The sequence below is a fragment of the Erythrolamprus reginae genome, chromosome 6 (genome assembly GCF_031021105.1).
Source record: "Erythrolamprus reginae isolate rEryReg1 chromosome 6, rEryReg1.hap1, whole genome shotgun sequence".
Taxonomy (NCBI): Eukaryota; Metazoa; Chordata; class Lepidosauria; order Squamata; family Dipsadidae; genus Erythrolamprus; species Erythrolamprus reginae.
In genome coordinates, this window is record NC_091955.1 from 98,560,796 (window position 1) to 98,586,195 (window position 25,400).

Sequence of the window (25,400 nt, forward strand, 5' to 3'; positions counted from 1 at the left end):
AGAGGCAGAAGAATCCCCCAACAGATAAAGGCACTTCCGGTTTGCCCGTTGTGCTGTTTTTGGCCCTCTGGAGGGCTCAGGGAAGCTTCCTGAAGCCCCACAGTGTGAAAAACAGCACAATGGGCAAACCGGAAGGGCCTTTTACTGAACTTGTGGGTTGCCTGTTGGGTGGGGGGTTTTGCCCTCTGGGGCTTCAGGAAGCTTCCCTGAACCCTCCGGAGGGCCAAAAACAGCACAACGGCAAAACAGAAGTCCATTTTTCTGAAATTCCGGTTTGCCTGTTTGGGCATTTTTTTCACCTACCAGGCTTCAGAAAAGCTTGTGCACTTGTGTGGGGGGGGCAGTGCGGGGGGGTGTATGGATACGTGGGCAGGGAGGGAGGGGCATGGGCATGCTAGCCCACCCACCCTCCTTTTGACACGTGAACCAGAAAAGTTTCGCCATCACTGCGCTAGAAGGCCCTCTTCCCACCAGGAAGCAACAGGGTGTGTGTGGGGGGGGGGGTTTATATCACATTTATTCTGGCTCGAGGTTTCAGGGGCCGCCATTGGCATCCAGAGGTCCCCGGAGGAAAGAAGAGAGAAATGTACGGCTGTCCACCGGCCCCTGTGGCTGGGACTCCAAACCGGTGGAAAGAGCCGGAGGACGACAAAGGAGACTATTGGGAGCTCAGGGGTCTTGAAGTGTCGGGTCCTCGGTGGTCTCTGACTGGGCGGTTTTCTGGCACAAGAACATAAGGACCTAAGAGGAGCCCTGCTGAATGGGGCCAAAGCCCCTCGAGTCCAGCATTCTGTGTCCCACAATGGCCCCCAATTGTCCATGGGGATCTTGAGCAGAAAAAGAAGGCCAGACCCTCCCTTTCCCATGACCCCCAACCAATGGGACCCCAGGGAACCCTGCCTGCCTCAATAACCAATTGAGACGTTTCATAATCAAACCAGGTAATGTCACCAATGCTAGAAAGAAGGGGAGATTGCAGAGAGGAGATGGGGGCAGTGGGGCCCTTAGGGGTCTCTGAGCCTGGTTCTTTTCATGCAGACATTTCATGGGCCAACTGGGTAACGTTATCAGTGCTGGAAGGGGGCTTTGCAGGGTGGAGGACTGTGAGGTCTTGGCCCTCTCTGAGCCTGGCAGACGTTACATGACCCTAGTATGTAACATCAACAGTGCCAGAGGGGAGTGGGATTGGCTTTCTGCTTATGCCCCAGTCAAGGAACGGCCACCTCGGACAAACAGTAAACAACAGCGCAATCAGGGAGCCACCAAGAACGCGTCCACCAACAATCAGAGAATGAAACCTTCCCCTTCCAGCCCTGATGATGTCACCTAGCTGGGTGGTGAAACGTCTCCGTTTTCTCCAGGAAATAGCCAATTTCAAGAGTTCGGCTTTATAACCGTATATTCTGATCTTGGGGTCCGCCCTACCGTTTCTGTGGGCTTTGGTCCTCTCGGAAGCAGGACAGGGTGCTGGTCGCTGGCATGAGCCAGGAGGTCTGGGGTGGGGGGGTCACAAGGGTGCAGGCGGCACGTGGATCCAACTCTTCCCGTCCCGGCCGAGCCATCCGTCCACCCGTGTCACTAAAAGGAAACCGCGAGAGTGACCGGACGACGTCTCTTCTTTCTCTTTGGCTCTTTTTTTGCCCACCAGAAAAACTGAACCAACTGAACATTAAACCCGTCATTATCTCAGCTTCCCTCTTGCTTGAGTGGAGGCATAGAATTCTTGAGTGCAACGTTGAATCACTTCCTGCCCTTTCTTGCAATGCTCCTCTGAAGGTCATTGGGGCCATTTCAGTGTTAAATATTCTTCCATAAAGTGACCGTGATGGTTTCCACGGCTGAAAACAACAACAGGACAATCGGAGCCCATTCGTAGCTGTAAGCCCAGCCACATTGGGTTGGCTCCCCCCTCCTTTGCCACCAAGGGGGGGGGGGTCCTGGGGTGCTCTTGCCGCTAGGGAGGACCAGCCTTAGGGACCCCTCTGGCCAGAGGCGGCCTTCAAGGTTGGGGGATCCCAGGAGGTCTCAATCTCGCTGTAGCCCTTCCATTGCCGCTTCGCTTCCAGAAGGAATGGTGACATGTCACCTCCAAACAGCTGCTGGTCAAGGAACTTTTTGCAATTACGTTGTGGTGTGCTGGACAGTTCCCTCTCCTCCACCGAGTCCCCAAGCTGTGGCAGTTTGGCTATTCCACCCTGGGAGCTTCCAGGAAAGCCCCCCCCACGCTCTGGCTGCAGCTCTACCCCCCCGAGCCCCTCCTCTTCTTACATCTCCCCTCCTTGCCCCACAGGTGAACGGCGTGAACGTGGTGAAGGTGGGGCACAAGCAGGTGGTCTCGCTCATCCGCCAGGGGGGAAACCACCTGGTGATGAAAGTGGTCTCGGTCAGCCGCAAGCCAGAGTCGGAAGACGTGGTTCGGAAGAAAGGTGAGTGACCCCCACCCCACCCCCCTCTTTGGTTCCAGGCTCTCTGCTGCCTTGGAGGGCTTGGCAGGGGGGGCTCCATTCTCCCCCAGCCCCGGTGGCCCTCCCCAAGCAGCCGTTCTCTTGTCTTCTCCCACCTGGTGGTCAGTTGTCCAGGCCTGGTGAAATATCACCCACCAGGAGCTGGCCCCTAGCCCCAGGGCCTAGGTCAAGGTAGACTCGTGGAAGCCACCCGTGGGGTAGGGGCTACGGCGATAGCAATAGCACCAGGAAATTAACCGATATACTGCGTATCTTTTAATATATCTCCGGGCACATTATTTGCCTATGGCACCCGACCATCTGGGTCCCCCTGGGAAGCCAACTTCCAGCCCGTCGGGATCGAACTCCAGGCTGTGGGCAGAGTTTGCCTGCAATTCTGCACTTCAGCCACTGCGCCACCCGGGCAAGAAAGCAGGAACTTGCCAGCTCTGGCTGATAGCTGACCGATGCTCCCTCGGCCCATGTTATCTCAGGCGGGAGAGTGGCGGCAAAGCCCTTCTGGACCTGGTGCCGTCCCCTGGCCAGGTCACGAAAAGCCTGCGAAAAAGCTGCCAAACCCAGAGAGAGAGAGAGAGCACCAAGGACACACCCACACACAAATTGTGTCCTTTGGCCCTGTCCCTTCTAGAGAAGATGCTTTCTGGGATGAGTCCAAGAACTAAGCGGTGGCCCTCACACCTTGGGGGTCTCCAATTGGCAGCCCCAGAAACTGTGGGGGTCAACGAGAGGGCAGCACCGGAAGAGGAAAACCCGTTGGGTGGCAGGGAGGGGCCGGGGGTGTCACGCTTTGCTGAGTGGGGAGTGAAGGCCCCCAAAAGAGGAGGGGGTGGGGCCCCTGGTTGTCCCTTTGCCTCTGAGGAAGAGTAGAAATTGCCATCTTCCAAGGAGGAGGGGCCCCTCCTGGGTGGAGTCGTCATTCTGGGCCTTCCTCCATCTTCTCTGCCCTCCCTTGTTGCCCTAAGAAATGGGGCAGAGTGCCGGGGGGTGGCACCTGGGGGGGCTCACCCTAACCCATCCCGACCGGTGATTGAGAAAGGGGGTTGCAGGGGGGCTCTGCCTGGAGCAAAGGGGGCCAGCAGGGCCAGGGGCCACACAGAACAGGGCAGGGATGGGGGTCCTTTTTTTCCTCGGGTGCCAAAGGAGCCATGCGTAATTGCACATGCGCAAGTGCCCACAGCCATAATTCAATGCCTGGGGAGGGTGAAAACAGCTTTGGAGGCCAGAATCCCAACTCTCCGAATCTTCAGAGAGGGGCGGCATACGAATCTAATATATTATTATTATTATTATTATTATTATTATTATTATTATTATTATTATTATTATTTTGGTGGGCAATAAGTGCCCCCTTGTTAAATCCAACACACCCATAAGTCCTGTTGCAAGCCCAGACTCCTCCTTGGAGGGCCCGGTCTCTTTCAGCCGCCCCATAGCTATTCCACCCTGATACAGTCCATCCACCACCACCCTGAGCAGGGGGTGCGAATGCTGGGGAGGGGGCTTATGCTTCGGTCCCAACTAGCATTATTATTATTATTATTATTATTATTATTATTATTATTATTATTAATAATAATAATAATTTATTATTATCAACAATACAACACAGCAAAGGAGATCACTGGATGCTGCATTTCGTATTTCATCCCCAGTCGGGTGCTTCCCAAGCACCTAGGACTGCGTGATATAGCAGCAAATTACGGTTGCCGATCCCAGTCAAGCGGCCTTTTGCAATTGACAGGTGGAGATTCTGTCAATTCCAATGGTTTTCAAATGTCCACTGAGATCTTTTGGCCCTGCCCCCAGTGTGCCAAGGTCCACTTTTTCACTGGCTTATGCCAGAGTACATTATTATTATTATTATTTTATTATTATTATTATTATTATTATTATTATTATTATTATTATTATTTTATTATTATTATTAATTTGTATGCAACCCTGAAGGACTCAGGCATGGTTTACAACAATAAAATAACTAAAAATAATGTAAACTATTAAGATCACAACATCCTCAGTGGGGGCTGGAAGGAAGTCTCTTTGCCCCCCGAAACAGAAGTCCTTCCTGCCCCCCTCCCCAGACTTGCGGAAGGTGGGTTGGAGGGACCAAGGCGCCTCTGCCCCACACCCAGCAGGCCAATTGACCCTGGGCTCAGCTCAGTCCACATTTCTGCTCTTGGGTGGCCCTTGAATCCGTTCACTGGGGAAGAGGGGGGGTGAAATTGCCTATGTTGCTGTCAAGGCCACCACAAGAGCTCCATCACAGTCCCAGCAGCATTTTAACCTGGCTGCCCCCCCCTCAACTCCCCAAAATTCAAAGAGGCGGAAGGGAAGGGGGGGAAGCCTGGGTTTATTTGGAGGGCAAAACAGAAGCCGCTCAAAAATAGCCTTCATTCCACGTTAAACCAAAGAAGGGAGTCACGAACACCTTTGGAGGCCGGCACCACGCACAAAGTGGACGGTTGTTCTTGCCACTGGACGCCCACTGAGGTCTCATCTCTGCCTGGAGCCTCCGGGCAGCCCTGTCGGGTGGGCTGGGGGGCAAGGAGGGGCCAGGGAGGCTCCGTGCCAAGCCGGCCCTCAGAGGGCAAGGGGAGCCCACACGCCAGGGAGTTGAGCCCCTGGCCCTTCCACCGGGAGGCCTGATTTGGGGAGGGGGCTGAGAAGGAGGGCTGAGGCGGGAGGGGAGGGGGGCGTGCAGGTGGCGGGAGAGGGGAGGGGGCTCCCGGGAGCAGAGGGAGGGGCAGCAGAGAGTCGCGCATCCTCCTGGCCCCTCCCCAAGCCCTCCCCTTCCAGGGGCTCCTTCCCGGCCAGGCTCCCCCCCCCCCACCGCGCGGGGTCTCTGCTGGGGGCGGCGGCGGAGCGCCCGGGCTGGTTGCCATGGCGACGGGGCGCGTGGCGGAGCCTGCAGCGCTGGGGCGGCGGCGGGCGGAGAGGCGCGGAGGAGCCGCCGCCCGGCAGACGGAGGAAGAGGAGGGCGGGGGGGGCGGCCAGCGGGGCCCGGCCTGGGCAGGAGGGGCGGCCGGAGGGACCCTCCGCCCGCTGACCCTCGGGGCTCGCCGCCCGCCCGCCCTGCGCCCGGGAGGATGAAGAAGGCGGCGTCCCCGCGGCGCTGGAGCCCGATGCTGCAGCCGCGCGACTCGGCCTCGTCCGGCGACTACGAGGAGATGCGGGCGGCGGAGAAGAAGCGCCCGCTGCCCCGGCTGCTGCTCCTGCCGTTGGAGCGGCGCTGCAAGACGGCCACCGCCTCTCTCTTCCCCGCAGCCCCGACGCCGCCCAAGCGCGCGCCCAGCACCACCCTCACGCTGCGCTCCAAGTCCATGACCGCCGAGCTGGAGGAGCTGGGTAAGTGCCCCCCCCCCCCGCGCCCCCCCGCCCCGCCTGCCTTCCCTGCCGGTGCCAGCCACGCCCCCCCCAACCGCCGCCCAGCCTCTGGTCCCTGCACCGCTGCCGCCCCCGCCCGCCTGGCCCAGGCTTTGCCGCCCCCCTGCCCCGCTTGCATGCCCCCACCCCCCGCCTTCCTCCCACCCGGAGGCCAGCGCCACACACACACACACCCCCGGCGATCCCTCAGCCTTGGAGATGGGTGGACGTCCACTCGCAGAATCCCTCCGTCCGGGGTTGGTGCCTGGGGCATGCTGGGAGTTGAGGTCCCTTCATCTTCATACGGGGTAGTTCCCACCCCTTCAAGTGGGCTCCTCCCAGGACCCTGCCCAGGTTCCCCCATCATCCGCCCACCCACCCCATTCACTGGGGTTCACCCCAAAGAACAGCCCTCCTTCCGGAATGACATCTGCCTGTCCCAGGACAACCTTGCGGGACCCAATCTGAGTCGGCCGTTGGGTCTTCCCAGCTTTCGGGGTCCAGCAAACCTGGGAAGGCGAAATCTCTCATCCGGGTGACCAGCTGAGATTTTCATTTATTAGACTTCTGTTAGACCGCCATGCCACCCAGTGACCCCTCGGGACTGATCGGATTGGATCCCCCAAGACCTGCCAGAGCCACCCTCACCCGGGCCAGGCCAAGGGGGCTCTTCTGTGACGTGTGGACTTCAACTCCCAGAATCCCTCAGCCAATCATGCTAGTGCAGGAATGCTGGGAGTTGAAGTCCACACGTCATAGAAGAGCCCACTCGGCCTGCCCCTGTCCTAGCACCCTTGGGGGGGATTCCAGGGGCAGGGACGCTCCTCCAACCCAGAGGGGTGGGGGTCCTCTGGCCTCGGCAGGTGCTCCTCACTGTCAGCTGGGCAGCCCAGGTGGCTTTCCATTGGCTGCCTTGACCACCTGGCCCTGCAGAGGCCTCCACCTGAAGAGCCAGGTTGGCCCGTCTCCTTGTGGTCATCGTCCACCCTCCCTATGTGAGAAGACTCTGTCCCTCAGGGGCCTCTCAGCAAGGGCCCTTTGTTGACCAGCCCAGCCCTTTTCTCCCTGGGCCAGGATGAGGGATGGGGGCCTTGCCCGCCTCTGGCCAGCAGTGGGCTTCTCCCAAGAAGTGTGAGGACCGCTGGTGGCTGAGACCCCTGGATTGACCCCTGGCAACTCTTGGGCCAGGGTGTCTCCAATGGCAGCTGCATCTTCATCTTCAGTTTCTGCCATTTCCACTGAGAGCCAAGTTTGGGGGGGGGGGGACTGGACCCCTCAGAGACAAGGGGGGAGGGGTCAGTCTCCAGGGGGGGCATCCAGGTGTGCCCTTCGCCAAGGTCTCCATTCAGAGCCTCCCAGGGGGTTTACCTGGGGGTTGGTTGGGGTGGGGTCTCCCAGTGCCCGATTGGATTAGCTGCCCCCCTCCCCAGAGCTTTGGGGCATTGGAGGAAGCAAAGGTGAACCCTTGGGGCTACAGGGGGGGCAGAAGGAGTGGAAGAGCAGATCCCAGGCAAACCCCCTCCCCCTTTATGAAACCTGCCTGAGGGGCTCCTGTCCAGTGGAAGGGCCCCCACCCCTCTCCCGGCTTGCCACACTTGGAGGAAAAGGGGCCGGGGGGGCGAGGAGAACTCTGGGGCCAGCCTCTCGCTGCCACGGGGGGGGGGGAGCACGCTTACCGGCCGGGCTTGGCACTGGGGAGGGGGCAAGGGCTGCCTGGTGGGGGAACCCGGGCTGCTGCATCCCGGAGTGCTGACCCCCCCCCCCCCACCTGCGAGGAGACCCTGACCCCAGGCCCCGTCTCCCCTGGTCTGCCTGCAACCCCCCACCCCGCCTCTGCCACCCTGCCACTGACCTCTTGTCCTTTGTTTCTTGATTCCAAGCCTCGATGCGGAGGAGGAAAGGGGGTGAGTTCAACTCCCCATATGGGGGGGCCCTCTGGGTCAGGTGGGCCCTCCCTCCCACCTCCCCCCCTCTTCCCTCCCCCCTCCCTCTACTTCTGCAACCTCTGCAAGGATGAGGCCCTTGGCGGCCCCTGACCGAACGATGACCTTGGCATCACTTCCAGATGTGCCAAGCCCTGGAAATGCCAGCTGTGCCGGAGGGAGCCTGATGGTGCCATGCGGGGGACACCAGAAGCCCCCCCCACCTTCCACATGAATGTGGGGGCTGGTGGCACTTAACGGCTGGGCATGAGTCCCGAGACCTGCTTTTCAGGGTGCTATAAACCAGTGTTCCCCAACCTTGGCCACTTGAAGATATCTGGACTTCAACTCCCAGAATTCCCCAGCCAGCGAATGCTGGAATTCTGGGAGTTGAAGTCCAGATGTATCTTCAAGTGGCCAAGGTTGGGAAACACTGCTATAAACCATGAGAAGGTCCTACAGGTAGAGGCAGGTTCTCATCCATGGAGATGAAAACCCTCCATCCATGTAATGAATCTCTCCCATAAATTAGTTTCATCTTTTCAGTTGCATTACTGAAATAAATGAACTTTTGCAGGATATTCTAATTTTACAAGCTTCACCTGCAGAGATGAGCAACAAAGATGTTTGTGGGACTGGAGGCTAAAACCTAAAGAACAAATGCTGGAATTGACCATCTTTAAGTTTAATGCAAAGAAGGAAGGACCCAAGGGGACAGGATGGAAGCCTTCCAGTATCTCAGGGGTTGCCCCAAGGAAGAGGGAGTCAAGCTATTCTCAAAAGCACCTGAGGGCAGGACTAGAAGCAATGGGTGGAAACTAAACAAGGAGAGAAGCAACTTAGAATTAAGGAGGAATTTCTTGACAGTCAGAACAATTAACCAGTGGAACAGAAGTTGCCTCCAGAAGTTGTGGATGCGCCAATACTGGAAGTTTTTAAGGAGATGTTGGATAACCCTCTGTCTGAAATAGTGTGGGGTTTCCTGCCTAAGCAGGGGGTTGGACTAGAAGACCTCCAAGGTCCCTTCCAGCTCTGTTATTCTGTTAACTATCTGAAACCTTGCCTCTTCTTCCAAAGCCCTTCTCGGTCTTCATGAGCTAAGGGTGAAGATTCTGGCCCAATTTCGTGTTTTGAGAAGATGGGGGTTGGGCGATGGTGCTCTGGAATCCTCAGCCCCCATAGGGGGACTAGGGGCCGGATCCTGCAAATGCTGGTGGTGGAACTTCCAGCATCCCGGCTCATGTGATGGTTGGCTAGAGACCAGTAGCCCCAATTCTGGGTTTCAGGAGGCAGCTGAGTTGGCCTTTGGCTGGACTCTTGTCAAAACCCAAGAGGCTGTGGTCAGCTAGGCCAGGGGTAGGCCACGTGGGCTCTTCTATGCCATGTGGACTTCAACTCCCAGAATTCCCGAGCTACCATGATTGGCCCAATTCTGGGAATTCTGGGAGTTGAAGTCCACATGGCATAGAAGAGCCAACTTTCCCTACCCTTGACCTAGGCAATCAGGTCATGGGTGGAGTTTTTACAACCTAGTTAGTCAGTTGTACTTATAGGCTGCCCTTTACCTCGTGGACTCGGGGCGGCTTACAAGAGTAAAAAACGAAATGCAAATAAAATACAATTAAAACATTGGAAAAAACGTGAGAAAAAATTAGATAAAGCCCGCTATAAAAACAGTCAATCATCCCTCATTCATACAATGGCTGGAGCAGAGCCAGGCCTGAAAGCACCGCTGTGTCTTTAATGTCTTTCGAAAAGCCAGGAGAGTGGGGGGGGGGATCTCTGGGGGCAGTTGGTTCCAGAGGACCTGGGGCAGTATCATGGTCAGCCGATACTGCTATGCCATTGGAGTCGAGATCAGCCCGGATCCGAGCGACTTTATCAGCGAAAAACGAGTTAAATTCCTCAGCACTGCCCTGCAAGGCCTCCCCAACTCCCCCCTGATTTAGAAGGGAGCGGGTCACCCTAAACAGGGTGGCCGGGCGGGATTCCGCTGATGCAATCAAGGCGGCATGGTACGCGCATCTTGCCACCTTGAGCGCCACTTTGTAGGTCTTAAGAAAAGCTCTTACAAGTGTTCGGTTGGATTCAGACATGCCATGAAGGGCTTTATGGGTCATAACCAACACTTGGAATTGTGATCGGAAACTGATCGGCAACCAATGCAGACTGCGGAGTGTTGGTGTAACATGGGCATATTTGGGGAAGCCCATGATAGCTCTCGCAGCTGCATTCTGCACGATCTGAAGTTTCCGAACACTCTTCAAAGGTCGCCCCATGTAGAGAGCGTTGCAGTAGTCGAGCCTCGAGGTGATGAGGGCATGAGTGACTGTGAGCAGTGAGTCCCGGTCCAAATAGGGCCGCAACTGGTGCACCAGGCGAACCTAGGAAAACGCCCCTCTCGCCACAGCTGAAAGATGTTTCTCTAATGTGAGCTGTAGATCGAGGAGGACGCCCAAGTTGTGGACCCTCTCTGAGGGGGTCAGTAATTCCCCCCCCCCCAGGGTTATGGACGAACAGATGGGATTGTCCCTGGGAGGCAGAACCCACAGCCACTCCGTCTTATCCGGGTTGAGTTTGAGTCTGTTGGCACCCATCCAGGCCCCAACAGCCTCCAGGCACCGTTATTTGTTTAGCAGAGGGAGGGCGTCCTTGTGTCTAGTTGTCTTGGTGTGCAGGGCTCTATGGACACATTTTGAGGGTAGCAGTTGAAACAGTTGAAATCCGAGAAAGACAAAGGGGTTAAAGTGAAATCCTCCCAGCCCCTGACTCTGCGAGGGTGGAGACCTCCTCCTTTCTGAGCCGACTTGGCTTCCTTTGGCTGCAAGGGTCAGCTGGGGGTCCATCAGGTTTTGGGGCCAGCTTAAGAAGGAGAAGGTTGTAAGTTGCTCCGCTCTGACCTGGGAAGCAGTAGGGAAGACTTTGGGAGCCTCCTGCTCTCCAGAGCCCCTTGGGGGCAGGAAGCGGGTGCCCCGTCCATCTCGGAGGAGCTTTGAGGAGACCCTCCTCCTCCTCCGCAGGGGGGCAGGGGCGGCACATTCTCCTGCTGTGGCCAGGCTCCCTGGGCCTCCCTTCCGGGCGCTCTCCACTCTGCAGGTCAGCCCAGAGCCCACAGCAGGGCACAGTTGTCAATGGCCGGCCTGGCTAACTCAGTGCGGTCTGTCTGACTTTGCAGAGAAGCTGGACGAGATCTTGGCAGCGGCTGAGCCCTCCCTGAGGCCGGACCTGGCTGAAGCGGACTCCCGGGCAGCCACCGTGAAGCAGAGGCCGACCAGCCGGCGCATCACCCCTGCAGAGATCAGTGTGAGAGGGCTGGGTGAGGGAGGGGCTGGGATTGGGGGGGAGTGGGGGAGGGAGGTCGGCCGAGGCGAGCTGGACCCGAACCGGTTTCCTCTGCAGCCGTGTTGATGATGGCCTAATTGACCGCACGGCAGCAGCGCCATTGCACCGGCCTTTGGCCACCCGAAACTTTGTTCTGATCAAAGGGCCACCGAGGTTTCTAGGGTGGGAATCAGGGTGGAGTCCCTACCGGTACAGGCCGCTCTATAGAGTGGTGGCGAAAATGGAGCTTGCGCGCACAGCACCGCGTGACCATTTGGCTTCTGCACATGCTCAGGAAGCGGAAGCAAAGAAATTGCTGAAAATCAGTGTAATCATTCATGTGCCTCCTCATGTGAGATTCCTGCGCATGTGCAGTTAGCCAAACCCGGTGGAATTGCGCAGGCAACCACACTGGTAGTGGCGGCAGCAACGGGGAGCCCTCGCCTGGTGGAAATGGTCCGTTGCTTTCTGGGCGACGCTCGTATGTTGCTGAGTGAGACAGACAGTTCGGGGAGCTGTGCAGTCTTTCCTGCCACCGTTGTGAAACTAGTCTTGCAGTTGTGAAGTGAATCCGCTTCCCCATTGACTTCATCTTATCCAGAGGTTGCAAAAGCAGATCATGCGACCTTGCAACTGTCATGAGTACATGCCAGTTGCCAGGCCTCTGGACTTATGGCCAGGTGACCAGAGGGATGCTGCAACCGTCATACAGTCCTGGGATAGGACGGCAGAGAGGTCAAATAAATAAATATAGGTGAAAAAGCTGCCCTGTGTCCCTCTTTTCAGTGCTACCGTAACTTCGGTCACTCAGTGAACCGTTGTAAGTGGAGGACTGCCTGGGGATGGGCCGGCAGGCTCCCTTGCGGCCAGGGTTTGAGGGAGGGGAGGGGGCGCGTGACCCCTGGCCTGAGCAGGTGGGACTCCTGGGCCGTGTCTGCTTTCTCTTCCAGTCCCTTTTCGAGCGCCAGGGGATGGCGACCCACACGGGCCCGGAGAAGCCCCACATCTCCCTCCGCAAAGGCCTCCCGCGGACCAAGTCTGTAGGTAGGTGGGACCTCCGCTGGCTTCCCGTGAGCTCCAGGGGGGCCCCGTGGATGGGAGGCGGCCGACCCCCACTGGACCTCCTGCAGCAAAGCATCTGTCCGTTCTGCTGCCCAGAAATCCCAGGCGGCGGTTGATCCAAAACCTATAAAAGGGGGAGGGGCTTGTGGTGGGGTTCCTCTAAGTGCCCCTTCCCCTTTCTCTAGGGCAGGTGTTCTGTCCCAACCCCCTCAGCTTGAAAACAAAGGAGGAATCCACTTAAAATCAGTCTTTTTATAAATAAACTCTCAAAGTCATGCACGTGATATAATCTTGGCAGCTTCTCGGTGAGGGCAATTAAGAGATAACAGTTCCGCAGCTAGGCTGCTGCCAAAGATCAAAGCTACGTGTGCATTCCTTCATGAGATAAGGATTCTCCAGTTCCACAGACTTACTTTTGCAGCTTCCCAGCATCTCCGCAGACAGGGCACGTTTACTCCAGGGATCTTAGCAGGGGAATAACAGGTGGCTAGCGTAACCTGGCTAAAACCTCAAACATCATCTGACTCCAGGGGTGGGCTGCTAAGGTGGAACAGTGACGTGTGCTCGCCCCCATGGCTCTGAGCGCTCCCGGAGTCCAGCACAATTCTGCTGCTGCTGTTATTGGTTGCTGGGAGCTGTGCGGCAGAAGGCGGGGCCAAAGGTAGTCTGGTCCTGAGCCATGGACGGCTTTGCAGGTGATAACCAACACCTTGAATTGCATTTGGAGACCAACTGGCAGCCAGTGCAACTCGCAGAGCATCGGTGTTATATGTGCGCACCTGGGCACACCCGCAATAGCTCATACGGATGCATTTTGTACCAGTTGTACTCTCCAAACGCTTTTCAGGGGTGGCCCCATGTAGAGCGCATGCAGTAGTCGAGGCGAGAGGTGATAAGGGCCTGAGTGACTATGTGGAGAGCCTCCTGGTCCAGATAGGACCACAATTGGTGTGCAAGGTGAACCTGTGCATGGCGAACCTATGGCGCGGGTGCTACAGGTGGCATGCGGAGCCACATCTGTGGGCACATGAGCCCTTGTTCTAGCTCAGCTCCAGCACACATGCGCTTCTAGCTGAATTTTCATCTGGACCCACTTGTGGCACCCCTCGTGCAGCCTGTTTTGGATGCCAGGCAGGTACAGGGCTCATGCGGAGGCTTTGGCAAGGTATTGTGGGCCTCCAGGGGGAAGGTGAGGCCATTTACACCCTCCCCACCCTCCAGGAAAGACTGAAGCCTGGGGAGGGTGGACAATGAGCCTAGCGGGCCCAGCGGGAGTGGGGAAATGGGCCGCAGGCTTCAGAGAGGCCTGCTAGGCCCCAAATGGTGGGGACGAGCGCAACATGTGAGGTGGTCATGTGCGCATTCACAGGGGAGGGGGCTCATGGCATTGAATTATGGGTGTGAGCACACACACATGCACGCTATCGCCCGTGCGCGCACGCCTTTGGCACTCCAGGCAAGAAAGGTTCGCCATCACTGGCCTAGCCCGTTCAAACTTGGCAGCTTTGCCCGTTCATACGTCACCTAATAGGGTGATGCACGGAATGAAGGTGGGGTGGGGGGAACACCAGACTCCCACAAGGGATGCAAGTGGGGGGGGAACCCTGCTGGAGGGGAAAAGAACTCAGGGCTCTGGGACAAGGAGCCCCCCCCCTTCTAAAAGGGCTGCAGTTGTTGCCGTGGTAGGAGAAATCCCAGCTGGACGCAGAGCCAGAGAGGAAGCCGTGGGGCAGGCAGAGCCGTGGGGAGCCCCTGGGTCTCCTGGTGGCCCCTCCAGGGTTGCTGCTGCTGCCCCGCCATCTGCCAGCACTCGGAGCGATGCTGCAGGGCGTCTCCCCTCCACGAGAGCCACGCCCGTCTCCCAGCTGGTGGGGAAATTATTCTGGGCGCAGCAACAGCTGACAAACGGCAGTGATTCACAGCCGGAGGCTTCCGGGCAGGTTTTGTCCTCTGCGTGAAGTGGAGAACACATGGGGGGCCAAGCAGCGATGCAGGAATGCCTCTCCGGTGGCAGTGATCCAGGGGAGGCCAGGATTAGACCCTCCAAGGGGTGCTAGGGGAAGAAAGTGGGGGGAGAAGGGAGAGGGGACAGGCAAAGGGGTCTCCGTTGTCATGCAGAGGGATGCAGGACTGGTTGTGTGTTGCTGGTTTGAATCTTGAGCAATCCAAGGATTGTGCTTGGCCTACAAACTTTGCAACCTTTTGAGGTGTGTGAACTTCCAGCTCCCAGAATTCCTCAACCACAACGTCCGGCGAATTCCGGGAGTTGAAGTCTTAAAAGTTGCCAGGTTTGGAAACTCCTGGTATCAAAGGATTGCACGGCCTGGGACCAGCTGCACCTGGGCAGAGGATGGTGGCCCTGGTTTTAGAGGCCGCCCCTTGAACCGAGCACCTCCTCTGCCCCACAGGACACAGTAGGGCAGGCTGCCCTAGAGATTCCCCCACCCGGTGGGGCAGACGGGCTGATATTGCATCCCTTACCCCAAGCGGCAGAAGCGGGCCCGCTCCATGATCATCCTGCAAGACTCCTCCCACATCCCTCTGAAGCCCCCTCACCCTGGCCTTCCCAGAACCCCCCTCTTCCTCCCCCAGAATCCTAGCAGGGTCTTCGTAGACATCGATAATTGACCGTTTTCATCTGTTTTTCCCCTTTTTTCCTTACGCTCTTCTTTTGTTTTGATGCCCTGGCAGCTCGGTTGGGGCCCAGAGTAGAAAGGCAGCGTGGAGCTCCAGTTCCCAAGCCCTTCAGTGGGTAGACCCTAATACTTCCCTGTAGCCCCCGCCCCGTCGCCCCCATTTCGTGGCTGCCTGGAGATGCCTTGTTTCCATGGAGAAGCCGGGGCCTTCATTGCCTTCATTATCCATTGACCTACAACCACTCACTTAGCGACTGTTCAAAGCTACAACGGCATTGAAAAATGTGATTTATGACCGGTTTTCACACTTAACGACCGTTACAACATTCCCCATGATTAGGTGATCAAAAGTGAACCCGAGAACAAGGGGGCACAATCTGAGGTCAGTTGGGGGAAAGATCAGAAGCAACGTGAGAAAATATGATTTGACTGAAAGAGTAGCAGATGCTTGGAACAAACTTCCAGCAGACGTGGTCGGTCAATCTACAGTCACTGAATTTAAACAGAATAAACATCGATCCACCCTAAGATAAAAGACAGGAAATAGTATAAGGGCAGACTAGACCAGGAGGTCTTTTTCTGCCGTCCATCAATCTTCTAAGTCGGACTCTTGCAACTGATTTCATATTTATGATGACCACAGTGTCCATCCGCCAAGCAGAGTCAATGGGGAAGCCAGATTCACTTAACAGTGGCAAAGAGGGGTTATCAAAAGGGGGGGAAACTCGCTTAATGACTGTCTCACTTGGCCATAGAAGCTTTGCGGCCATAACTGGACGGCTGACTGCATTCCCCAGTCTGCTCCGTGAAGGGGCCGCCAGTGCTACTGGGCACGTGGCATCATTGGTGGGATGGCAGGAAGGGCAGTGGGAGGGGGTCCTCGGCACACAGGGCTACTTAGGGCTGGTCAGTTGTAACCCCCCTGGGGGGTCTGATCCCAGCATGCTTGCGGCAGCTGCACTCGGCGCCATAGAGATGCCCAGAAGCTGCAGCGCAAGTGTTAGACGGTGTCTGTTCCACGGGGCCTTTGCGCACGATGCTGCCCTGGGCAACAGGACGCATCAGGCTTGGTCCTGCTTAGCAACATCCTCCTTTAGACGCCAGACTCCAGAGGGGTGGGATTCCCTGCTGAGGGTGCAGGAGCTTCGGTGAAAACTATTCCTATGTGACGGGGCCTCCCACCGCTTCCAAGGCCTGCTCTGCGCCGCCCAGTGGCCGTCCTGGGCATCAGTGTGCAGCTGCGGGCCTCCCTCCCACGCCAGTTCCGACCCTTGCAGGACTTCAGTATTTGTGACTCGGGGTTGAAACGAGGGGGGGAGGTCCTTAGTGGGTCTCTGAGCTTGGGTTGCTTCCTTGCAGACGTTTCATGACCCAAACAGCGTAACATCATCAGTGCCAGAAGGGAGCAAGGGTTGGTCCCTGTTTACATACTAACAGCGATAGCGCTTGGACTTCCCAGTGCTTCCCCCTCTGAGCGGTTTGCAGAGTCGGCCTCTTGCCCCTCAACCGTCTGGCTCCTCATTTGACCCACCTGGGAAGGTTGAGTCAACCTTCAGCTTGGTGGGATTTGAACTGCCGAACAGCAGGCAGCCTGCAGTGCTCTACGCTAACCACTGCGCCACCCTCTAGCTTACCCTGTCACTCTTGGTGGGAGCGGTCTTGATGGTTTCTTGATTAGGCTGTTTACTCCCCTCTGGCACTGATGAGGTTACCTGGTTGGTCATGAAACGTCTCCCAGAAAACCACCAAGGTCCCGAGGTCCCAGATTGCCTCCCATGAAGCTGCCAACAGGCGCCCTGCCCCTGGCCCCGGTTTTGCAGTCTTTGCACTCCATCTTACTGGTCAGTCAGAGGGAGAGAAGCATCGTTTTACCTCCCAAAACAGCTGCAACTTTTCCTCTTTTGCTGTTTTTTAGGCGAAGATGAAAAATTTGCGGCTTCCCTAATGGATGGAAAGTTTCCCCGGAGTACATCGATGCAAGACACCGTCCGCGAGGGCCATGGCATTCCGCCCCCACCACAAACCGCTCCACCCCCTCCCCCCTCCCCCTACTACTTCGACACGGGCCCGCCCCCCACCTTCTCCCCACCCCCACCCCCTGGGAGGGTCTACGATACCATCCGGTCCAGCTTCAAGCCGGGTTTGGAGGCCAAGCTTCATGGGCTACCGCCGGTGATCAGCGCGGCCGAGATGTATGACCAGGCCAGGACTGGCATCCCTTACCCCGAGCGGCAGAAGCGGGCCCGCTCCATGATCATCCTGCAAGACTCCTCCCACATCCCTGTTGAGCCCACCGACATCCCCCGGCCAGGCCCCTCGGCCACTCCGCCCGAGAAGCTGAAGCGGAAGGGGCGTGGGGCGGACAACCCGTACGCCAACATGGGCCAGTTCAACGTCAGCCTCTTCGCCCCCACCAAGCCCCAGCGCAAGAAGAGCCCCCTAGTGAAGCAGCTGCAGGTGGAGGACGCGCAGGAGCGGGCAGCGCTCTCCATTGCCGGGGGCTTCCCCCGGGAGCCTTCCCCCACACGGCGGGGCCACCGCCTGAGTGGGATGGAGTTCACCTCCCAGCAAGTGGACACCGCCAGCCTGCCCTTTGCCACGGCGGTCGCAGGGGCCATGAAGGAGCGAGACCGGCGTCTGGACGAGAAGCGGAAATCCACTGTCTTCCTTTCCGTGGGGGCCATCGAGGGGAGCCCCCCCACCATAGACATGCCATCGCTGCAGCAATCCCGGTCCATCGACGAGCGCCTGCTCGGGAGCCGCGATGTCCTCCTGCCTTCCCCAGTCTCTGCTCTGAAGCCATTCCTCAGCAGCTCCTCCTCGACATTCATCCACCCCCTGACCGGGAAGCCCCTGGACCCCAACTCCCCTCTGGCGCTGGCGCTGGCCGCAAGAGAGAGAGCCCTCTCCACCCAGGTCTCCTCCAGAGTGGCTACCCCCATCCACAGCCCCGACTCCGACCGGGCGGCGCCCTTGTTTGTGGACATCCAAACCAAAGACCAAGAGAGGGGTGAGCTGGAAGGCCGGGGGTCTCCCGCCTATTCTCCAGGATCCAAGGTGGCCACACCCAGCTCTCTGACCCCTACCCAGAGCCCCTGGGGTGTGCTCGGAAGTGGGAGGAAAGAGGGCGAGGCACGAACCGAGACGCCGGTGAAGGAGATGGAGGAGAAGAGGGTGGAGGAGAAGAGGGCCATGATCCTGAGCATCATGGACACTTCACAGCAGAAGACAGCCGGACTCATCATGGTGCACGCGACCAGCAACGGCCAAGACCTCGGCTTTGACGTGAAGGAGGAGAAGAGCCCCATCCCTGAGGGGGGCCAGGAGCCGGTGGAAGTGTCTATGATGGAGGCTCAGCCCAGTCCTGTGGGGAAGGCGCCGGTCAGCCCAGCCTTGGACAAGACTCTCGGACAAGGCAGTTCAGAGGAGGAAGTGGAGACGTACACGGTCACTCTGCCACCCGCTCAGCTGTCCTCGAGCGACGAGGAAACCAGGGAGGAGCTGGCGAAGATTGGCCTGGTGCCGCCGCCTGACGAGTTTGCGAATGGGGTATTGGTCACCACCGCTGGCACACCTATCAGCCAACTGGCTGCTCCAGCCATCGCCCCGCCATCCGTGCCAGCGGCAGCGGCCCTGCCTTCTACCACTGGTGGAACACCCTCAGGGAAGCTCTCTGATGCCCCCACCGCCCCCGAGTCTGCCGCAGACTCAGGGGTGGAAGAGGTGGACACCAGAAGTTCAAGTGACCATCATCTGGAGACCACAAGCACCATCTCCACCGTCTCCAGCATGTCCACGCTGTCCTCCGAGAGCGGGGAGCCCACCGACACCTACACCTCCTTTGCGGATGGGCAAACCTTTGTACTCGAGAAGCCGCCAGTGCCTCCAAAGCCGAAACTCAAGTCCCAGGCCAGCAAGGGGCCGGTAACCTTCAGGGACCCACTTTTAAAGCAGTCCTCGGACAGCGAGCTCATCTCCCAGCAACACGCGGCCATCCTGGCTTCCGCCAGCGTCGGCCGGCCACGCTACCTCTTTCAGCGAAGGTCCAAGCTGTGGGGGGACCCCCTGGACAGCAGGCCCATCCACGGGCCAGAAGATGACAAACCAACTGTGATTAGCGAGCTCAGTTCCCGGCTGCAGCAGCTGAACAAGGACACGCGCTCCCTGGGGGAGGAGCCTGCCGGTGGCGTGATAGACCCTGGAAAGAAGACCCCTGTGGTGGCAGCACGGTAAGACCCTCTTCCCCTGCCCAGCTGGACCAGGAGGGGGCCTCCTGCTCTGGTTGCCAACCCATCTACCTTGGCCAGCCGGATCCTGATTCAAGGCCCCTCCTTCCTTCCGGAGGGGGGAGATTTGTCCCCATCTAGATTGGGGGTAGGTGGATTTTGAAAGAAGGCTAAGCCCCCTCCCACTTGTCCCTTTCCTCTCCCCCCTCCTCACCCACTTGCCCACCCCTCCAGCTTTTCGGTTCCAGGTTTGACTTCTAGTTTGGTCTTTGTGCCTGAGACACCTACAACAGGCAGAGGCTTCATCCTTTCACGCACGGGCCCTCCCTAAACCCCTCCCCATAATGTCCCATTGGAGGGGCGGCCCTTGGGGGCTTGGTCCCTGGCAGAAGAGTCAGTCTTTTTTCCCAAAACTGAAAGGACACGTTTGGGTGGAGACCCCCCCCCCCCGTTGCGCAACTACGGACCCAACTCCCAGAATTCCTGAGCCAGCACGGTTGTTTGACCAATGCTGGGAGTTGAAGTCCACAAGTCTTCGATCTGCCAAGGTTGGACATCCCAGAGTTCCAGGTTTATTTATTTACTTTATTTATCTATTCGACTTCTATGCCGCCCAATCCCAGTGGGACGCAGGGCGGCTTACGGCAATAGAAAAGCATTACAATAATAAAAGAAGTCAAATATTAAATATCAAAACAATAGAAGCCCCAATTCTAAGACCTGCAGAGCAATCAGTCCACTCAACACACCTGCCACTCAAACACAAGATGTAAATTCGCGCACACACCCCTCTGGCCTGCCAGCAAAGCCCGGACTTCACAGCCTTTCGGAGGGCCAGTCGGGTGGGAGAAATACGGACATCGGGGAGGGGGGAGCTGGTTCCTTAGAGCCTGGTAGTTAGGTCCACTGCACACACACACATCCCTGGCCAGTTTATCTAGAAGTGTGTAGCCTGTGTCTAGTTTGGGGGGGGACTCCAGGGGGGAGCAGGGGGGAGAAAGGAGCAGAGAAAGGATATGATCGGTTTGTGTTTGCAAAAACCCCCCTTGCTTTGTCTTCTTGCAGATCTGACCCAGACCCTGAAGAGAATTAAGCCCTTTAAGCCTTTTAGCCCCCAGGGTAAACTTTCCGCTTTCTCTGTGTCCCCAGCTGAAACTGACCCTCACGTCTCCTGGCCTGAGCTTCCAATTAACACCTTTCCCAATTTCCTTGTAGGCTTTGTTGCCCACCCCACCCCCCACCCACCCCGGAGGTCCGAGGATCCCAAAGGTGGGCAAATTGAGGGCAGGGGCCTCTCTCCAGGCAGCTTCTCCTCTACCTGTTGGGAGCCCAAAGGGGGGGGGGGGCTCCCAGGATGAAGAAATGGATTTTGACCACAGGGGTCAGGAGGAGACATAGCAGTACCGGGTTCTCCATTCTGATTGGTGGCCTTGGACATCTGCTGGTCAAGCGCAGCAGTCTCCAAACCTGGCTACGTGTGGACTTCAACTCCCGGAATTCACCAGGCAGAACAGAATTGTGGGAGTGGAAGTCCACAAGTCTTAAAGCGGCCACGTCCGGTGTGCTGAGGGCCCCTTCACCCTGCGGGTTGGGTCCTTCGGCAGAGAGCCAAGAGAGAGAGAGGGAGGGAGGGGGAGAGAGAGAGAGAGAGAGGCGTGAAATTCTCCATAGACTTGGTTTCCGTGCCAGACCAATAATTCTCCTGCAAGGTCACTGCACAACCATTAACCATCTCACACACACACACACACACAATCCTCCCTAAGGAGCTCTGAAAGCAGGGGTGAGCAGGGGGGGTAGAAGCGCTCCTCCCTCGTGCCATGGGGACCACGTTCACAGAGTGGGGAGGGAACCTAGAGATCATCTTGCCCAGGGGGAGGCCAAGTTGGCTCTTCCATGACCTGTGGACTTCAACTCCCAGAATTCCTGAGCCAATCATGCTAGCACAGGAATTCTGGGAGTTGAAGTCCACAGGTCATAGAAGAGCCACCTTTGTCCACCGCTGATCTTGCCCAACTCTCTGCCTGGGCATAGTCTACACGGCTGGGTGGGCTCCAGGGGAGACCTGGTGGTCTTCCTTGGGATGAGGCAACTTCCCGTTTCCAAAGGAAGATCTCGTTGGTGGCCACTGCAATTGGGGTTGGACTTTGACCCACTTTCGACTTCCATAAAACTTTCCAGACCCATTTTTAAAAACGCAGAGCCCACCTGTGTGCTTAAATGGGGGTCTTTCCCAAGCCGGACCTCCCTTTGGGGGTCACCTTGCCCCATTGTGGGTTGGGACTCCCGGAATCCCCAGAGACCCCGCCACCCCTCATTCCTGGCAGGCAGGGTGGAAGAAGATTGACCTGCAGAGCTGATGGAAGACAGGAGCTGCAGTGTGGAGGGGCGAGGCAGAGACCTGTCCGTCAAAGCCAACGTGCCAGCGATGCCTTCCCCATCCTTGACATGGAGTTTCTCTCTCCATGACTTTCACGACGTAGGTGCCTCTGGCACAGCCCAGGAACACACGGTGTACAAAACTGACCCCCAAACGAGGAGCCCTGGCAGCGCAGGGGCTAAGAGTGCAGGCTAACTCTGCCCTCTGCCAGGAGTTCGATCCTGACCAGCCTAAGGTTGGCTCGGCCTTCCATCCTCCCGTGGTCGGCAAAATAAGGACCCAGATTCTTAGGGGCCAACATTGCAGAAGGAAGAGCTGAGGGAAGGCTGTAAAAGCCCTGTGGAGCGGTCAATGGGCCTTAAGTGCTATTGCTACCTGTGCCTTGCCCGCCCACCCACTCCTCCGCCCCCCTGCATGGAGTAACTCATATTCTCCCGGAAAACTGGTTTTGGCAGAGGGAGCACCCGGCCTTCAAGGAGACGGGGGCGTGGGGGCCATTGTCAACGTCATGGCATGCATTTATGACCACTTCCATCCATTTGCTGACCCCTTACTAATCCTGCCTTGCTCGCCCCACTGGGGAGACCCACCGTGGCTCCTGCATGTTCACGGAGGGAGGGGGAGGGGGCAAAGAGAGACGGTGGACGTGTCTTCGGTGGCCCTGAGCGATGGTTTCAGGTGTGGAAGGAGAAGTTGGGGATGTTTTTCCTTTCAGTCCAGCACTGAAAGCAGCGGAGAACAATCGGGAGAATTATGCGCACTTGAGTTTACGCAACTTTGGCATCAGATCCCTTTGGAATCATCAGAGACCCTGCCACATGTCCTCACTTAGCAACCCCGGGCGGTCAGTTTAACCACAGCCACCGGAACTGCCAGAATTGCCATCGTTAAGCAGCATGGTCACATGCTACCACACTGTGGGTGTGGCTTATTTTGTGGGTGTGGCTTGCCAGCCATGTGGCCAGGTGGGAGTGGCTCAACAATCATGTGACTGGGGATGGCTTAAAGGTCATGTGACCGGCTTAAAGGTAGCATAAAAATCGAATAAATCAAATCAATCAATCAATCAACTTGACTGTCAGGGGTTGGGTGAGGGGGCCTGGCCTCTCCTGGCCTCAAAGAGAGTTTCCCTCTATTTACTATGACTGAACATCCAAAACATACTCTTTAATTCTATGTACAGTGGTACCTTGTCTTACAAACGCCTCGTCATACAAACTTTTCGAGATACAAACCTGGGGTTTAAGATTTTTTTGCCTCTTCTTACAAACTATTTTCACCTTACAAACCCACCGCCACCGCTGGGATGCCCAGCGTTTTTGCACTGCTGGGATTCCCCCGAGGCTCCCCTCCATGGGAAACCCCACCTCCGGACTTCTGTGTTTTTGTGATGCTGCAGGGAAATCCCAGCAGGGGAATCCCAGCAGCGCAAAAATGGGCACTTCGCTGGCAACGGAAGTCCGGAGGTGGGGTTTCCCAGCGAGGGGAGCCTCAGGGAAATTGCAGCATCGCAAAAACACAGAGGTCCGGAGGTGGGGCTTCCCATGGAGGGGAGCCTCAGGGAAATCCCAGCAGTGCAGAAACAGGCGCTTCGGCTGGCAAAAGGGGTGAATTTTGGGCTCGCATGCATTAATCGCTTTTCCATTGATTCCTATGGGAAACATTGTTTCGTCTTACAAACTTTTCACCTTAAGAACCTCATCCCGGAACCAATTAAGTTTGTAAGACAAGGTATCACTGTATATATGCCATATGCATACATGTTACACACAGGCACACAAAAATATACATTGTCTACTATATAAACTGTATGTATGTGTACACACACACACACACACACACAGCTCTTCTAAAATTATACACATTCAGCCTCATTTACTGTGATAGGAAAAACACACCCAGAGCCCAGAAGGGAAAGAAAGAAAGAAATCCAAAATTATTTGACCGGTTCCGCATACCTGACCGTCCCCGCAGGAGCCCTTCCCTGGTCACACGAGGTCGTGCCTTCATGGCGGCAATTCTAGTCCTGGTTGCCATTGTGTGTGAGATGAAGAGAGCCCTGAAATAGCTCCCAACTCTTCCTCACGTCCTTCTGAAACAAAAGTTTCCTCCTCCGCCCAATGGGACTGACAGCGTGGCCTTTCCTTGGTTTCTGGTGGCCCCGTCCTCAGCTCAGTAGTCCTCATGGAAGCGCCTAATTGTAAGAGCTGTGGTGGCCTGTAGTACTGCAGGCTACTTCTGCCGACCTCCAGCAGTTCAATCCTGACCAGCTCCAGGTTGACTCAGCCTTCCGTCCTTCGGGGGTGGGTCAAATGAGGACCCAGACGGTTGGGGGCAAGAGGCTGATTCAGTGCAAGGGCTGTGGCTATTTGTGGGTTATAGATGGCTTAGGAGGAAACGGTTGCCACGCTAGGGAATAGGACCTGGAGAGGGTTGGGCCTAGGGGTCTTCCCTTGCTCGAAGGTGGCACCTGAGAGGTGAAGGCTCAGGCTCCTCACCGCATGGATTTTCCCACCTTCCTCCTTGCCCGCCAACCGAGCAGAAATGCCTTCGGTCTCCTCCCTGCGTGCTGGGTTAAGAGAAAGAGACGGGGTCCATCTGCATCCAGAGACAGAGGCCACAGCCGGCAGGGGTTGTTTGGGTTGGACCCTTCCCTGTTTTGGAGAGAAAGGCTCGGGTGGCCCTGGAGGCTGGCTGTTTCCTCTTCCTCTCAGACCAGGTGGAGCCCTGCAGTTACGGCCGTCTCACCCCGAAAACAGGCGTGAGTCCAGTCAGAGGCGGTTTACGCGTACAAGCTCTTGGGCTCGTGCTGGAGGCTCACCCTCAAGGGAAGGAACAAGCAGTTAAACGAGGAAAGCTGGGCTCATTGGCCACCTCACATGGCAACGAACGAGGATGGGCATTCAATTTTGCAGCTACTAAGATTGTTGGCTGAGCAGGGACCAAAATAGCCAGAGGAAAACATTGAAGCCTGGGAAATGAGCCCTCTGGTGGACAAAGGAGGGCTGGTTTACCACCAGCTTATCAGGTACTGTACTTAGGAACCAAAGGCAGAAGGAAACAGTAGCCAATCGCCTGCCATCAAGGCACCAATCGACCAGTAGGAAGACCCCGCATAAATATGGCTCACAGAATAGCCCTAAGCGGTAGAGAGAGGCTCCCGTGAGGATGCGCTCCAGCCCAGGTGGCGGTTGCTGCTACCAAGGGGGCTGCGCATGCAGCTCCACATCTTTGGTGTTGTGCATGTTCGTCTGAATGAGATTTTGCTTCTGCGCATGCGCAAGAAGCAAAATCGTGCGATGGGATGCTCCTGCGCATGAGATTTTGGTGAACATTTTGCTTCCGTGCATGTGTTATGACCTCAGACACGGTTGGACATGCGTGTGCGCACACTAGAGATGTGGAGATGTGTGCGCAGCTCATTTTTTGCTATCGGTACAATGGTGTTGGCCGTACGGTAGTGACCCACTCCTGCTCCAGCCCAGGCTCAAAAATACTCTGGTCCCAGTGGCCGACTCAGATTGGGACGTGTAGGTTTGCCTTCATCTGCTAAAGCAGGCCGGTTGGTGGTCCAAATCGCCCTCTTGACCCTCCTGTCTTCCCACCTGGCCATGGCCAAGGGAGGCCAAAGACAATAGAATAGGAATGGAACGGAATTCTTTCTTGGCCAAGTGTGACTGGACACTCAAGGGATTTGCCTTTGGTGCAGCTGCTCTCAGGGTCCATAAAAGAAAATGTGCATTTGTCAAGAATCACGAGGTCCAACACTTGGTGACTGTCCTAGGGGTCAAATAAGCAAGGCTGGGTCAAGAGGGGATTTCCTGAAGAGCCCATTGAGTGGACTTCCGCCTGGATTAGTTTGGGAGGCCAATGGGTTTCTGGAGCTGGTCATCCTCCTGGCTGAGCAAAAGGTTGGCAGGCCATCGAGGGCATTGGGGAGGAGAGGAGGGTCTCTCCCAGGAGGGGCTCAGGAGAGCGTCCCTAGTTCTGCTGTGATCCCCCCCCCGTTCGTATTTTTCACCACC

The 25,400-nt window shown here is 56.9% G+C and overlaps 1 protein-coding gene across 3 annotated transcripts in view; it reads left to right on the forward strand.

Moving 5' to 3' along the window:
- The window catches only part of SHANK3 (SH3 and multiple ankyrin repeat domains 3), a 208,342-nt gene that overhangs the window by 171,862 nt on the left and 11,080 nt on the right, over positions 1-25,400 (forward strand). For all 3 annotated transcript variants that reach the window (XR_011559400.1, XM_070754596.1, XM_070754595.1), the window contains exons 17-21: positions 2,291-2,426; positions 5,730-5,810; positions 10,926-11,053; positions 12,022-12,115; positions 16,685-18,998. Coding sequence is in view for 2 of the 3 variants with exons in the window: in XM_070754596.1 (XP_070610697.1) it covers positions 2,291-2,426; positions 5,730-5,810; positions 10,926-11,053; positions 12,022-12,115; positions 16,685-18,998 (2,753 nt within the window). In the remaining variant the exon portion in view is untranslated. The remainder of the gene's footprint in view (positions 1-2,290; positions 2,427-5,729; positions 5,811-10,925; positions 11,054-12,021; positions 12,116-16,684; positions 18,999-25,400) is intronic.